We start from the raw sequence: 14379 nt of genomic DNA, 5'->3' as shown, positions 1-14379 counted from the left end.
CGCCCCGGCCACGCCCCGGCCACGCCCTGTCCACGCCCCACCGTGCCCCGCCCAGGTCTCTGCGCGGCGCCCCTCCCAGCCGCAGTCCGCAGGAGCCGCTGCCGCAGCCGGACGCTGGGCGGGATTCCCGGGGCCGTCGCTGGGAGCGAAGCTTGCTTCTCCCGCGCCTGTGTTTTCGCTGGCCCCGGCTTACTTCTCCCCGCGTCGGTCCGCTGGCCAGGTCCGCCTGACCAGCTCGTCTTCCAGCTTCGGACCGAGGCTCCACGGCCGCCGCAGGGACCCGCCCACCAGACCCTGCTCGGGGTGGCTGGTGTGCCTAAGTGGAGCGTGCTGCTGATGACACCTGGCAGAAGGCAGCCATGGAGGGCGATGGCTCAGACTCGCCGGTGAGTGCGGAGGGGGCCGCCGCCCCCCACCTCGAGGGCGGTGTGCCGGCTGCGGCTCTTTCTCTTTCCTCCGCAGGGAGCCTCCTCCCGGGAGAGCAGGGGCAGTCGTGTGGGGATCCTGCTTCCTCTTCGCCTTCCCCCGCCCGGGGCTAGGTTCTGCAACCCGGGGCGTCCCCTTTCTATCCGCGAGAGCCGGACGTGGGGTCCCCAGGGCCAGAGAAGAGCCCAAATCCGGTAGTTGCCCACCTGAGCACCTCGGGGAATCATGGAGGGTCTCTCTAATAGAGCTCAGGCTGCAGAATTAATTAGCGTTAGGGAGTCTGGTGCGGGCAGAAAGCTGGGGCGCGTGCCTTGCGCTTGCGGGACCGCCCTTTGTCTAGGCGTCGTGACCCCCGCGGGCCCGGCCGGCTGCCGCCGCCTGGGGCAGAGGCTCCTCCCCGGCTTCGCCCGCCCGCGCGGGGCGGGCCGGGGCCCGGGCAGCTGTCAGCCTACAAGTGTTTTTGTTTAAAGGCGTCGAATGTGCAATTCTTCCGAAGTTTCCCGAGGAACCGCTTAATTGAGGGAGCCGCCACGTTACACTTAATCAGTTTGTTTCTCCCTCGACTGATGAACTAAATTTTCCTTTGGCACTTTATGTCCATTGTGATTAAAACGTCAGATTCAAGACACTGCTTCATGTACGAGAAACATGGAAATGATTTTAGATCCTCCCCCAGTGAGAAGTAAACCGTAACTGACCATATTGATACATAAAATAGAATGTAAGAACCTATTTTGGACATCCTGGATTTTCTTTTTGAATTAGGTGCCAAACCCTTTGTGAAATGAGATAGGATGTGAATATTCTGTATTCTTTGATGTGAATTGTGAGATTTGGTTATCTTATTTCCAAATCTATAAACAATTGGGAGGTGATATGGCTCTTCATCACATATTTGAGTGATGCAGCAAGAGATTGCATTGAAACACCCACTAACAATGATAAAACCAGTTGGCTCTAATGCGATTAAATTGTCAGAGATTATTAGGGAGAATAAGCTAGCATACATTTTTAAATTTCATTACATTAAGTCAATTTTAATTTTCTTTGTGTTTCTAGTAGTTGAAACGATTGTGCAAGGTTATAAGTGCTTTGAAGTTGGGCTGTCTTTAAAATTGCAGGGATGCTGACTGTAGGATTCGTATATTTGAAGTCTGGGATACATGGAAAAAACTACATAGAGAAATGATGGCGAAACTGTAGGAGGTCATCAAACTTTTTTAGTTGTGATGAATCTAAAATGCTTCTCACTTAAAATAATGAAAGCCTGTAGTATTGAGAGCATTAGTAGTGGTGCTTATACACCTTTTTAAAGGGTCCTCTACACTCTTTTAATATTCTGTTATGGTTAGGCTTTGTGTCTACACCCAAATCTCATATTGAATTGTAATCCCCAGGTGTTGAGGGAGAAACCTGGTGGGAGGTGATTGGATCATAGGACTGGTTTCCCCCATGCTGTTTTTGTGATAGTGAATTCTCCCAAGATCTGATGGTTTTATAAGGCAGTGTTGTCTGTTCTTACTCTCTCTCCCCTGCTGCCATGTAAAACGTGCTTGCTTCCCTTTCTGCCATGATTGTAAGTTTCCTGAGGCCTCTCCAGCCATGCAGAATTGTGAGTCAATTAAATCTCTTTTCTTTATAAATTAGCCATTCTTGGGTATTTCTTTGTAACACTGTGAAAATGGGTTAACACAGAGAATTGGTATCAAGGTAGTGGGCACTGCTGTAAAGATACCCAAAAATGTGGAAGCGACTTTGGAACTGGGTAACGGGCAGAAGCTGGAACAGTTTGGAGGACTCAGAAGAAGACAGGAGGATGTGGGAAAGTTTGGAATTTCCTAGAGACTTGTTGAATGGTTTTGACTAAAAGTGCTAGTGATATAGACAAAGAAGTCTAGACCAAGGTGGTCTCAGATGGAGGTGAGGAACTTGTTGGAAACTGGAGTAAAAGTGACTCTTGCTGTGCTTTAGCAAAGAGACTGCCAGTGTTTTGCCCCTGTCCTAGAGATGTGTGAAGCTTTGAACTTGAGAGAGACAATCTGAAATTGCAACTTACGTTTAAAAGGGAAGGGGAGCGTAAAAGTTTGGAAGATTTGCAGCCTTACCATGGAGTAGAAAAGAAAAACTTATTTTCTGGGGAGGGATTCAAGCTAACTGCAGAAATTTGCTTAAGTAAAAAAGACTCAAATGTTAATCACCAAGGCTATGGGTACAATGTCTCCAGGGCATGTCAGAGATCTTGGCAGCAGTCCCTCCCATCACAGGCCTGGAGGCCTAGGAGAGAAAAATGGTTTAGTGGAGTGGGCCCAGGGCCCTGCTGCTGTGTGCAGCCTCGGTATCACAGGATCCTTAGGGTGTCGTTTTGCCAGCCAGAAACGTCTGTGGCAAGTGTTGCCTTTGCCCAAGTTTTGCTCAGGCCCACTGGACTTGTTCTGCCCACTTGGCCTGACAGACTGTGCTTGGCTTTCACTACTGGCCCAGACCCCATGCCTGCCAAGGGCAAGCCCAGGTGCAGAGAAGCAAGGGGTGCATGAGTGAGCGAGCCCAGGGTACAGTGTGCGCAGCCAGGCATGCTGGCCATGGCGGGGCAGTCAGGTCCAGGTGCCAGCATGGGTGCTGGCTCCTTGCTGTGGCAGGAACAAAGGTGTACCACAAATGGCTTCCACTACAAGCACTGTGGAACACGGTGACACCCAGAAACTTGGAGATGCCAGGAACTGCAGAGCCACAAAGAGGGTGTCACAGCCCTGGCTTGGAGAGCTCGTAAGTCCAGGCTCCCTAAAGGGCTGCAGCTCTTCTCTCCTCTCTTGTCTCCTCCTCGTCACCCACAACATGGCGAGCAGTGGGATATATTTTAGCCCTGTTTGTGTTACAGCTTGTTTAGTCCTGCTATTTGGCAGGTCCAGAGTTCCTGTACTGTGTCCAGGAAGAATGAGCTACATGAGCAACTGGAGGGTAAACAAGGTGAAGAGGTGCTTTATTGAGCAAAAGAATAGCTCTCAGGAGACCCGTAGTGGGTAGCTGCTTTCCGCAGGCAGTTCCTCTCAACATCTGCAATTCTCAACAGAGAGGAGACCCGGAGTGGATATCTCCTCTCTGCAGGCAGGTCCTTTTGTTGAGTGTGCAGCCCTCAGTGGACAGGAGACCCAAGCGGGTAGCTCTTACCTTCAGGCAAGTCGTCCTATCATCTGCCAGAGTCTGGCTGAGTTTGTGGTTTATATGGGCTTCAGAGGGGAGGAAGTGTGTGCTGATTGGCCAATGGGTGGCCATGGGTGGGCCTGGAAAATTCACTGTAAGTTCTCACTCCAGTCAGTGGAACTGGCAGCCTGGACCCTAGGCTTCAGGCTATCCCTTGCTTTAAAGTGGGGTTTCAGCAGGGATCTGTCCCTTTCCTCCCAGGAACCTGTTTGCCTCCCACTGCCATTCGTGGTGCCCAGACTATTTTAGCTGAGGGATGCATGCAGTACCATATTGAGTCACCCTCAGCCCTGCACTTGGCCTCTCTCCCATGTTCATCAGCGCCCAAAGTCCAGAGGGGACTGAGGTGGCAGGGGGCTAGTGTGTCAGCATCTCCTCAAGTACCCACACACCTGGCCAGGTCATGACAGTGCCCGGGCTTGGCCACAGCTTTTCTCCAAAATCAGAGTGGGCACTGGGAATGGGGAGAGGCCAAGCAGCAGGAGCAGGCATTTCTGAGCATGCAGGGGAAGAGGGGCATCCTGGGCCACCAAGAGCATAGGAATGCCCTAGTCCACAGCTGGGTGGCTGCAGTGGTACCCAGGAGCATGGGGCTCCCTCCCCACCAACTCGGAATGGGGAAGGGCTCCTGCCTGTTCCTGGATCCTGCTGGCTCTGCAGAGTAAGCAGGTCCGGCTGTGCCTTCCCAGCTGCAGCCAGCATCTTTGCAGCAGCTGTTCCAGATGGGCTGCAGCTGCCATCACTGGGACTTGGTGCCCTGTGTCCCAGCTGTTCCAGTACCGGTTGTGGCTAAAAGGGGCCAAGGTACAGTTCAGACCATTGCCTCAGAGGGTGCAAGCCCAAAGCCTTGGTGGCTTACACATGGTGTTGGGCCTACCAGTGCACCAAAGTCAAGAGTTGAGGTTTGGAAACCTCTGCCTAGATTTCAGAGAATGTACGGAAACACCTGGATGTCCAGGCAGAGGTCTGCTGCAGGGGCGAAGCTCTCATGGAGAACCTCTGCTGGGGCAGTGCAAAGGGGAAATGTGAGGTATAAGCTGCCACACAGACTCCCCACTGGGGCGCTCCCTAGTGGAGCTCTGAGAAGAGGGCCATGGTCCTCCAGACCCCAGAATGGTAGATCCACCAACAGCTTCATTCACGTGTCTGGGAAACCTGCAGACACTCAACGCCAGCCATGAAAGCAGGTGGCATGGGGGGCTGTACCCTGCAAAGCCACAGGGGTGGAGCTGCCCCAAGGCCATGGCAACCCACCCTTTGGATCAGTATACCCTGAATGAGAGACATGAAGTCAAAGGAGATCTCACTTGGGAGCTTTATGACTTAATAACTGCAGTTTTGGGTTTCAGACTTTCATGGGTCCTATAGCCCCTTTGTTTTGGCTAATTTCTCCCATTTGGAATGGGAGCATTTATCCAATGCCTGTACCCCCATTGTATCCTGGAAGTAACTAACTTGCTTTTGATTCTCCAGGCTCCTAGGCAGAAGGGACTTGCCTCGTCTCAGATAAGACTTTGGACTTGGACTTTTGAGTTAATGCTGAAATGAGTTGACTTTGGGGAACTGTTTAGAAGGCATGATTGGTTTTGAAATGTAAGGACATGAGATTTGGGAGGGGCCAGGGCCAGAATGATATGGTTAGGCTCAAATCTCATCTTAAATTGTAATCCCAAGGTGTTGAGGCAGAGACTTGGTGGGAGGCGATTGGATCACAGGTAGATTTTCCCCATGCTGTTCTTGTGATAGTGAATTCTCACAAGGTCTGATGGTTTTATAAGGCAGTTTCCCTGCTCTTGCTCTCTCTCACCTGCCTCCACGTAACACAGACCTGCTTCCCCTACTGCCATGATTGTAAGTTTCTTGAGGCCTCCCTAGCCAAGTGGAACTGTGAGTCAATTAAATCTCTTCTCTTTATAAATTATAAATTATATAGAAATAAATTTCTATATAAATAAATATATAAAATTCTTTATATGTAAAGAAATTAAATATCTTTTCTTTATAAATTTCTTTATAAATTGGTAATTTATATAGAAATATCTTTATGTAAAGAAATATCTTTATATAAAGAAATACAAAGGTATTTATAGCAGTGTGAAAATGGACTAATACATATTCATGAAGTGCTTTTAAGATAATTGCTTTGATATACAGCATTAGAACCTCAGGCATTTTGGCTGCATTACAGTTGCAGCATATGAAAAATGGTCGCATTTAATATAGAAAATTGCTGATAATTCGGCTTGTAAATAGATACCAACTGGGGTTCCATGAACATACTGACTCAGCTAGTGTTTAATAGCTCCTGTTATTTGCCAGTTACAGCGTTAATTCACTAAATAGGAATATAGTCTTACTGTTAGTGCTGTATTCAAAATTTTTATTGACATGATCTACTTCTGGGATTTCACTGAAGTCCTAAATCAGTGCACTGGTGATGGAGATTCGAATGATGGCTTTGTAATTTTTGATAGAATATCATGATCCTCTAATATTTTACATAATTTTTCTCATTTTTTCATTTTTGCCCTTTACTATCTCATGTTCCTTCAGTTCTGGGTTATGGGTGTTGAGAGCAGTTGATGGTATCAAATTTTATTGGGGAAAAGAAATTTAAAATTAAAAAAAATCATTTTCTTAATTGTTTTTGGAAAAGTAAACATATGTATTTATTCAAGAGGTATAAGAATGTTAATATATTTACCCACTAAGAGCCTTTAACTTGGATTGTTTTACTCTCAATTTAAGGTTACCATTAAGAATATCGAAAGGGAGCTCATTTGCCCAGCATGCAAGGAGCTGTTTACCCACCCATTGATTCTCCCTTGCCAACATAGTATCTGTCATAAATGTGTAAAAGAACTCCTGCTGACTCTTGATGATTCATTCAACGATGTGGGATCAGACAACTCCAATCAAAGCAGTCCTCGACTTCGGCTCCCCTCCCCTAGTATGGATAAAATTGACCGAATTAATAGACCAGGTATGTGTTAGAACTGTGGGCTGGGGTGGTGCTGGGGGTAAGCTTATAGATATAAATTCAGTGGTAACTGGAAGGAAAATTATTTTTGTCATCTTGAGGGTTAATTTTTCCAGATGAATAAATTAAAACTATAGTTATAAATGGTCCTCCCCCACTGTTGAAATGTCAAAATGAACTCTTGGCTTTTGATTCATACTTAAAGTAGATATTGGATATTGAATATGAACTTTGTGTTAAACTCCTTATTAACTGTGTTTGTAAGGCTGAGCACGGTGGCTCACACGTATAATCCCAGCACTTTGGGAGGCCAAGGTGGGTGGATCACCTGAGGTCAGGAGTTCGAGACCAGCTGGACCAACATGGAGAAACCCCATCTCTACTAAAAATACAAAAATAGCTGTGCATGGTGGTGCATGCCTGTAATCCCAGCTACTTGGGAGGCTGAGTCAGGAGAATCGCTTGAACCTGGGAGGTGGAGGTTGCGGTAAGCCGAGATCGCGCCATTGCACTCTAGCCTGGGCAACAAGAATGAAAGTCTGTCTCAAGAAAAAAAAAATCCTATGCTTGTCTTTAGGAATTTTTCTGACTATGTGATGTCCTTGATACATAAAATAATGGACTACTGAAATACCAACTAGGAAAACATTGATAATTCATATATGGTAATAGGTAAATAAAAACTGCAGAGTTAAGGAGTGGGACTACCTAATGGCTAGTCCTAGATAACTTTTAAGGGAATTATTTTTTGTCATTTTGTCCCTTCTGGTCCCATTTGGGGGTTTTATTTTCTTTATCCCTCATCCGTTTTTTTTTTGTTTTGTTTTGTTTTGTTTTTGTTTTTTGAGACAGTGTCTTCCCTGTCTCTCAGGCTGAAGTGCAGTGGCACAATCTCGGCTCACTGCAGCCTCCCTCTCCTGGGCTCAAGTGCTCCTCCCACCTCAGCCTCCTGAGTAGCTGGGACTACAAGCGGGTGCCACCATGCCCAGTTAATTTTTATATATTTTTGTTTCACCGTGTTGCCCAGGCTCGTCTCAAACTTCTAGGCTCAAGCAGTCTGCCCACCTTGGCCCCCTAAAGTACTGGGATTATGGGCATGAGCAACTTATTCCAGCCTCTCCATCCATTTTTGTCTGTTTTTAAAAGAAGGATTTTGAATGTCATAAATAGTAGTAGAATTCTGTAGTAATGTATAGAAAATGAAATTGATGTACAGCACGTATATCTTTATTACATGGCCAATGTTTAAATTGTTTCTTGTTGGGATAATGTTACTTTTTCTCTGGACGGATGTTGCAGGATTAATGTAGATCAAAATTAACTTGAAATCATTGGAGACACTGAAATTCAGGGCCAAATACTAGTACAGAAGTCAGCTGCGAGGACCAAAATGAGTGGAAATAGTACAGGCTCATGTTAGGCATGTCCTTATGGAGGAGAGTCAGTAGCGGTCCTAAGTATCAGACTTTCAGAGCAGCGCTTCCTATTTTGGGCTTTGAAGTTTCAAGTTTAATCTTTTTGTCCACTGTGTCAGTTTCTCCCTCTTAAAGTACAGGAGTCACTTTTTAATCTTGTAAAAAAAAAAAAAACTTTGCAGAAAAGAGTCTAAGTTACATTTTAGAGAACGTTATCTTCTTTTGGTCTCTCTGTGATAGGGAGTCTCCTTGGGTGATAGTTATGTGTGCTCCATCAGAGAGAGTGGAGAAGAGTAGATATACTGCTATTAAAACATATATTTTTTTAAAAAGATGGCAATCACTAGTTACATGGATGATATTTTGCACATATGAAAGTTGTATGTATATACAAAAAAACAAGCAGCGTCACATCAGGCAAACAGAAAATTCAGAGAGTATGAAGTTATAAAGGGTCATGATCCTTGTGAGGTCATCACCTTTATGTTTCCTCCCTTGCTACCAATCTGGCATACTGAGGAGGGAAAGACAGCATCGCTTGAAATCAGTCCTACCAGCTTAACAACTTGATATTCTGTTGGTACATCTTCATTGGCTGATTGAGAACCCCTGCTTGATTGACCAAAGAAAACTTTTTGTATATTAATATTTAGCACAAACAACATTTTAGTTATGTACTAGATAGTTCTACTTATAATTAGTTTGCGCTTATATACATATTTCACAAAATTCTGTAGGCTTTTAATATTAAGATTTGGCTAGTTTTTTGTGTGATTCATAGGAAGAACTAGACGAATGATTTTCTGTTTTCAGGAATTTACCTAGTGTGGTACTCTAGATGCTTAATAAACATTTGTTAAATGGATGTTGAATGAGAAACCTCTGCCACAGGGTTTGTACAGAGCATGCCACAATGGCTTATATTCAGTAATAATGACTTTTGTCTTTTGGAATATGAGCTCCATTACACCATACATTTCACTGTCTAGATACGAAATAGAATTACTGAGATGTTTCTCCCTCTTCTTTAGGAAGAACCCTGTGAAGTTAGATTATGTCCTGAGAGGGGTAAAGAGCAATTACAGGAGATGAGAAGGGATGACTGCAGAATATGATAGCTTTCTTACGGATAGAACGAGTATGCTGGGTATCTCTGGCAGAGGTCCCAGGTCAATGAGTAGATGGAATAGGAAAGCACATTTAACTTAGCATGAAAGAAGACACACACACACACACACCACCCCACTACTAAGGCTGTCCCCAGAAGTGAAATGGGCTGAGTATATCAGACTCCTGCCACTAAAAGTGTTTACGTCCGGTGTCAAATTTAGATGCTGCAGGGCCAAACAGGTGCATCAATGAAGAGAGCCCCAGGCATAATAAATATAGGACTCTCCTTCATTTTAGTTTTTTTGCTGTAAATATGGAGACCATAAATATTGGATTTTCCCTTTATCTCAACTACTATAAGAAAACCATCAGCCCAAAGGGACAGCAGCCAACTGATTTTAGGACTCCCTGTTGGAGAAGTAGGGTGTGGTTTGGGACTGTGGAGTCTAAAGCAGATGCCTTGTTAAAGGGGGCAGTAACCACTTGGCACTATCAGGGTTGAAGATGCCAGATTGTCAGATTTATTGATTTTTCACAAAAACTTTATAGTGGTTTCCATGTGAAATCTGGTTTTTAAATATTTTCAATTCAGATTATTTAAAAACACCACACCAGCTCAGTAGGGCAGGACAGCCAAAATGTATCTTTTGGCTGTGACCCAGACAGCATTTGGGCCATCAGTATTTGAAGACTTTGTTTAAAACAATGGGTGGGTGGCCATTGTCTGCAATATTGTGGAGGGTATTTCTGCTGTGGGTGGTAGGTTGGGCCAGTTGTTCTGTCGCATGCCGTATCTCCAGCACTGAAGTTCTATGCCTTATTGAATACCAGTGGAATTCATTCATTCAACAAATATTTGAGTACCTGTTGGTTACCAGATATGGCTAAATGGTTAAGAACAATGAACAAGATAGACCCACCTTCTTTTTTTTTTTAAAGACACGTACCCCTTAGCATTGCACAAAGTTTTATAACAGATTTATTACTAGAACATAGTCCTTTATCAACAACACATACAGAGCAAGTTAATAAAGAGAGGGCAGCCAAAGGGTGAGAATGGTGTAAGTATGGAAATCATTCCTGGAGGTTTTAATGCAAATTTTAGGATTGTCTTTTACCAGTTTTAAACTAGTAGAAGTCATTGCAGTACAAATGTGATGTTACTTGCCCTCTATGTATTGGGCATTTGCCTATAATCCTTTTTCTGATAGATTCATGAGTAATATTCCTTTTTTTCTGACAGCTTTCTTTTTAAATTTTTATCCTTTAGACATTTATTTGAGACAGGGTCTCACTCTGTTTGTTACCTGGGCTGGAGTGCAATGGCTTGATCATAGCTCACTGTAACCTCTAACTCTGAGGCTCAAGTGATCCTCCTGCCTCAGCCTCCTAAGTACCTGAGACTAGAGGTGCATGCCACTCACTCTCTCCCTGCTAATTTTAAAATTTTTTTGTAGAGATGAGGGTCCCACTTTGTTGCCTAGGCTGGTTTCAGACTCCTGGCTTCAAGCGCTCTTTGTGCCTTGGCCTTCCAAAGTGCTGGGATTACAGGTGTTAGTCACTGCACCCAGTCTAGTTTTGTCACTGGTCTAATAAAGGGATTAATTAAACCTGGATTTTCCAGTATGGTAGTCACTAGCTACATGTGGCTATTGAGTGGTTGAAATGTGGCTAGTCTGAATTGAAATATGCTGTGAGTTAAAATACACAGAATAAAAAAGACTGTGAAATGATCTTTAATCATTGTTATATTGTTTACATTTTAAAATCATAGTATTTTGGACATAGTGGGTTAAATAATGTTATTAAAATTATTTTCAATTGTTTTTTAATATATTGGAAAATTTAATATATACTGGAAAATTTAAACATAGTATATTGTAGTTTTGGCTCGTATATTTCTTTTGGATAATGTTGCATTAGACTTTTGACAGTTTTTTTTTTAAAGGGTACCTTTAAAGGAGAGTGAGATTTTGTGCATAACACAGTAGCATATTAAATTATGTACAAATAAACGCCATATTACTGTATACTTTTGATCATACATATGTAAGCTTCCCCCCCATTTTGTATTTTCCCATTGTCTAAACTGATATATTCAGTTTTAGTTTTTTTTTTGTTTTTTTTGTTTGTTTAACAGTTTTTAGGTCAGTAAAAAGTCAAAGGATGTTTGATTTCATTTTGTATTTGCAGCATTTACTGTAAGTATGATTGTTTAAAAATACAAATCTATATAGGACAAAGTATTGTCTTTTAAGTGCTATATCACAATGATTCTAATAAGATTGCTTGATGGATGTTTTATACTACTGGCTTCATAAATACCGTGTGTACCAGGAAAAACACATTTTTACTGTTAATTCAATAATTGTATTATTTTCAGGACACAATTACCGCTTTCTCTTTTGTTAACAAGTTGTGAATCTTCTCTTTGAAATTAAATTCTAAATCCAGCTTTCTGTTCATTGTTCACAGCATCACAACGGAGATCTGTGGGGTGGAGAGGTAGAAAATGTTTTATTGCTTTTGTGGCCGCAGGCAGTATGGTGTTAGATTTAAATTAAATAATCTTGTGTAAGGTTCTTAAACATCAGTGGTCAAGTCTTCAAAATTGTGTAGAGAGTGAACAAATTGGGCTGAAATGACTTAAAGGTCAACAGGACTAAATTTCCAAGCAAGTTCTGATGTGTTTAAAGAGAACACTTATTATTGGTGCTTGCATTTTGTCAATATACATGACAAAATATTTTTGAAGAAAATGATTTATACCGCTTTTGTATGTTTTTTTGTATATGGTATCTTAAAAATCCTTTAATTTGCTTAGTGGAGCAAAGCTTGATATTGCTATATGTAAAAGGTTAAATAAGCTAATGCGTTCTTATGTATTGAAAAATGTGATTAAAGATATTGATTATTTTTCTATTTAATGATATCTTTGCTCATTTTATACATATAGAGTCTTTGTTGATGTTTTAAAGTACTTGGCATCAGAGTTTTAGCATTGAGGTCTTACCCACTTGTGGGTAAATGTACACTCCTTTTTTAGACTTTTGAAATATTTGATTCTGTGTAAAAGATGGGGCAACCTATCTTATTAAAATTTATTTTTACTCCAGTTGACCTTTAAAAATAACATTGACTGCTTTTTTATGGGATGCTGGTGATACCACCCTCTATTTCATGGGAGAATAATTAACACCTGAAATTTATCCCCTTTCTGTCTTTTTCTCTTTCTTCTGCATTTCTTGACTTAAAGATCTTGTAACCACGATTAGAAGTCATGTATAATTCTTTCTTTTACAGGCTTTTGAGAATATAAATTTTAAGTGTTGAAATTTAGTAATTAGAAGGAGAGATAGGAGCAGTTTGCTTTAAAAAAGCTACTACCCATTTTTGATTCAGAGGGTAGCTGAGAAAAATAATTTTTACAGGGTGAAGAATGCCGATATAATACCCAAAAGGTAAATGTAACTCATAGGCATCAAATAGAATGTGCCAAAAGAAGCATTAAGGTGGCAGCATAAGATATCCAGCCACTGCCAAACACCAAAAGCCCAACAGTAGTGTCCACCATTGGGAGAGGTAGTTCATGAACTGTCGGGGATAGCGATGGGGAAGTCGCAGCCAGAATATGGGAGAGGATGCAACTGGCAGAAGTTTGCAACCTGTTGGTTATGAACTGACTCTCTTCTCTTTGTTTTGAAATACTTTATTTTCTCTTTGATATTTAAACGGTTAAATGAACGACTGAAAGCTGACTTTTTTAGGGGATTTGCTATAAACCAATTTGAAAATTTTTGGAGTCTTTATTTTAAAATTATGCTGACTTTAATCTATCTTTGAAGGAAAGATTTGTGGGAAAAAGAATAGATTCTGCAAGTTGCTAGTATTCACATAATTTACAAATATCAGATTCAATTTGACATATAAAGTTGCATTTCTTGCTCTACATTACTTCCTTACCTTTCCAAGCCATCATTATTTTTCTTTCTTTATTTTATTTAAAAAAATTTTTAATTTCCATATGTTATTGGAGTACACATGGTGTTTGGCTACAGGAGTAAGTTCTTCAGTGGTGATTTGTGAGATTTTGGTGCACCCATCACCCGAGCAGTGTCCACTGTACCCTATTGGTAGTCTTTTGTCCCTCACCCCCTTCCTACCCTTTCTGCCTGAGTCCCCAGAGTCCATTGTGTTATTCTTATGCCTTTGCATCCTCATAGCTTAGCTCCCACTTATGAGTGAGACCATATGATGTTTGGTTTTCCAATCCTGAGTTACTTCACTAAGAATAATAGTCTCCAGTCTCATCCAGGTCACTGTGAATGCCATTAATTCATTTCTTTTTATAGCTGAGTAGTATTCCATCGTGTATATATAACACCACAGTTTCTTTATCCACTCAATTGATAGGAATTTGGGTTTTTTCCACGTTTTTGCAACTGCTAATTGTGCTGCCATAAACATATATGTGCAAGTATATTTTTTGTATAATGACTTATTTTCCTCTGGGTAGATACCCACTAGTGGGATTGCTGGATCAAATGGTAGTTCCACTTTCAGTCCTTTTTTTTTTTTTTGAGATAGAGTTTCACTGTTGTCCCTCAGACTGGAGTGCAATGGCGTGATCTTGACTCACTGCAACCTCCGCCCACCAGGTTCAAGCGATTCTCCTGCCTCAGCCACCTAAGTAACTGGGATTATAGGCAAGCATCACCACACCTGGCTAATTTTTCTATTTTTAGTAGAGACGGGGTTTTGCCATGGCAGCCAGGCTGGTCTCGAACTCCTGACCTCAGGTGATCCACCCACCTTGGCCTGCCAAAGTGTTGGGATTACAGGTGTGAGCCACCACGCCTGGCCTCTGCTTTTAGTTCTTTAAGGAATCTCCACACTCTTTTCTGTAGTGCTTGTACTAGTTTGCATTCCCACTAGCAGTGTAGAAGTGTACCCTGTTCACTGCATCTATGCCAACATCTGTTTTTTTTTATTATGGCCATTCTTGCAGGAGTAAGGTGGTATCACTTTGTGGTTTTGATTTGCATCTTCTTGATCATACAGTGCTATTGAGCATTTTGAAATACGTTTGTTGACCATTTGTGTATCTTCTTTTAAGAATTGTCTATTCATGTCGTTAGCCCACTTTTTGATGGGATTGTTTTTTTCTTATTTATTTGTTTGAGTTCATTGTGATTCTGGATATTAGTCCTTTGTCAGATGTATAGATTTTGAAAATTTTTTTTCCACTCT

The 14379-nt window shown here is 42.3% G+C and overlaps 1 protein-coding gene across 2 annotated transcripts in view; it reads left to right on the top strand.

Moving 5' to 3' along the window:
- The window catches only part of TRIM36 (tripartite motif containing 36), a 54639-nt gene that overhangs the window by 10783 nt on the left and 29477 nt on the right, over positions 1–14379 (top strand). The window contains exons 1-2 of one of the 2 annotated variants that reach the window (XM_003900004.4): positions 27–386; positions 6373–6607. In XM_003900004.4, coding sequence (XP_003900053.2) covers positions 360–386; positions 6373–6607 — 262 coding nt within the window. In that variant the 5' untranslated portion in view covers positions 27–359. Of the gene's footprint in view, positions 1–26; positions 387–6372; positions 6608–14379 lie in introns of those variants that run through there. The other variant, XM_003900005.5, reaches the window with a different exon arrangement.

This window comes from Papio anubis, chromosome 5, assembly GCF_008728515.1.
Source record: "Papio anubis isolate 15944 chromosome 5, Panubis1.0, whole genome shotgun sequence".
NCBI lineage: Eukaryota > Metazoa > Chordata > Mammalia > Primates > Cercopithecidae > Papio > Papio anubis.
Note: the sequence above shows the minus strand (reverse complement) of the source record. Positions and strands in the feature narration are given on the sequence as shown.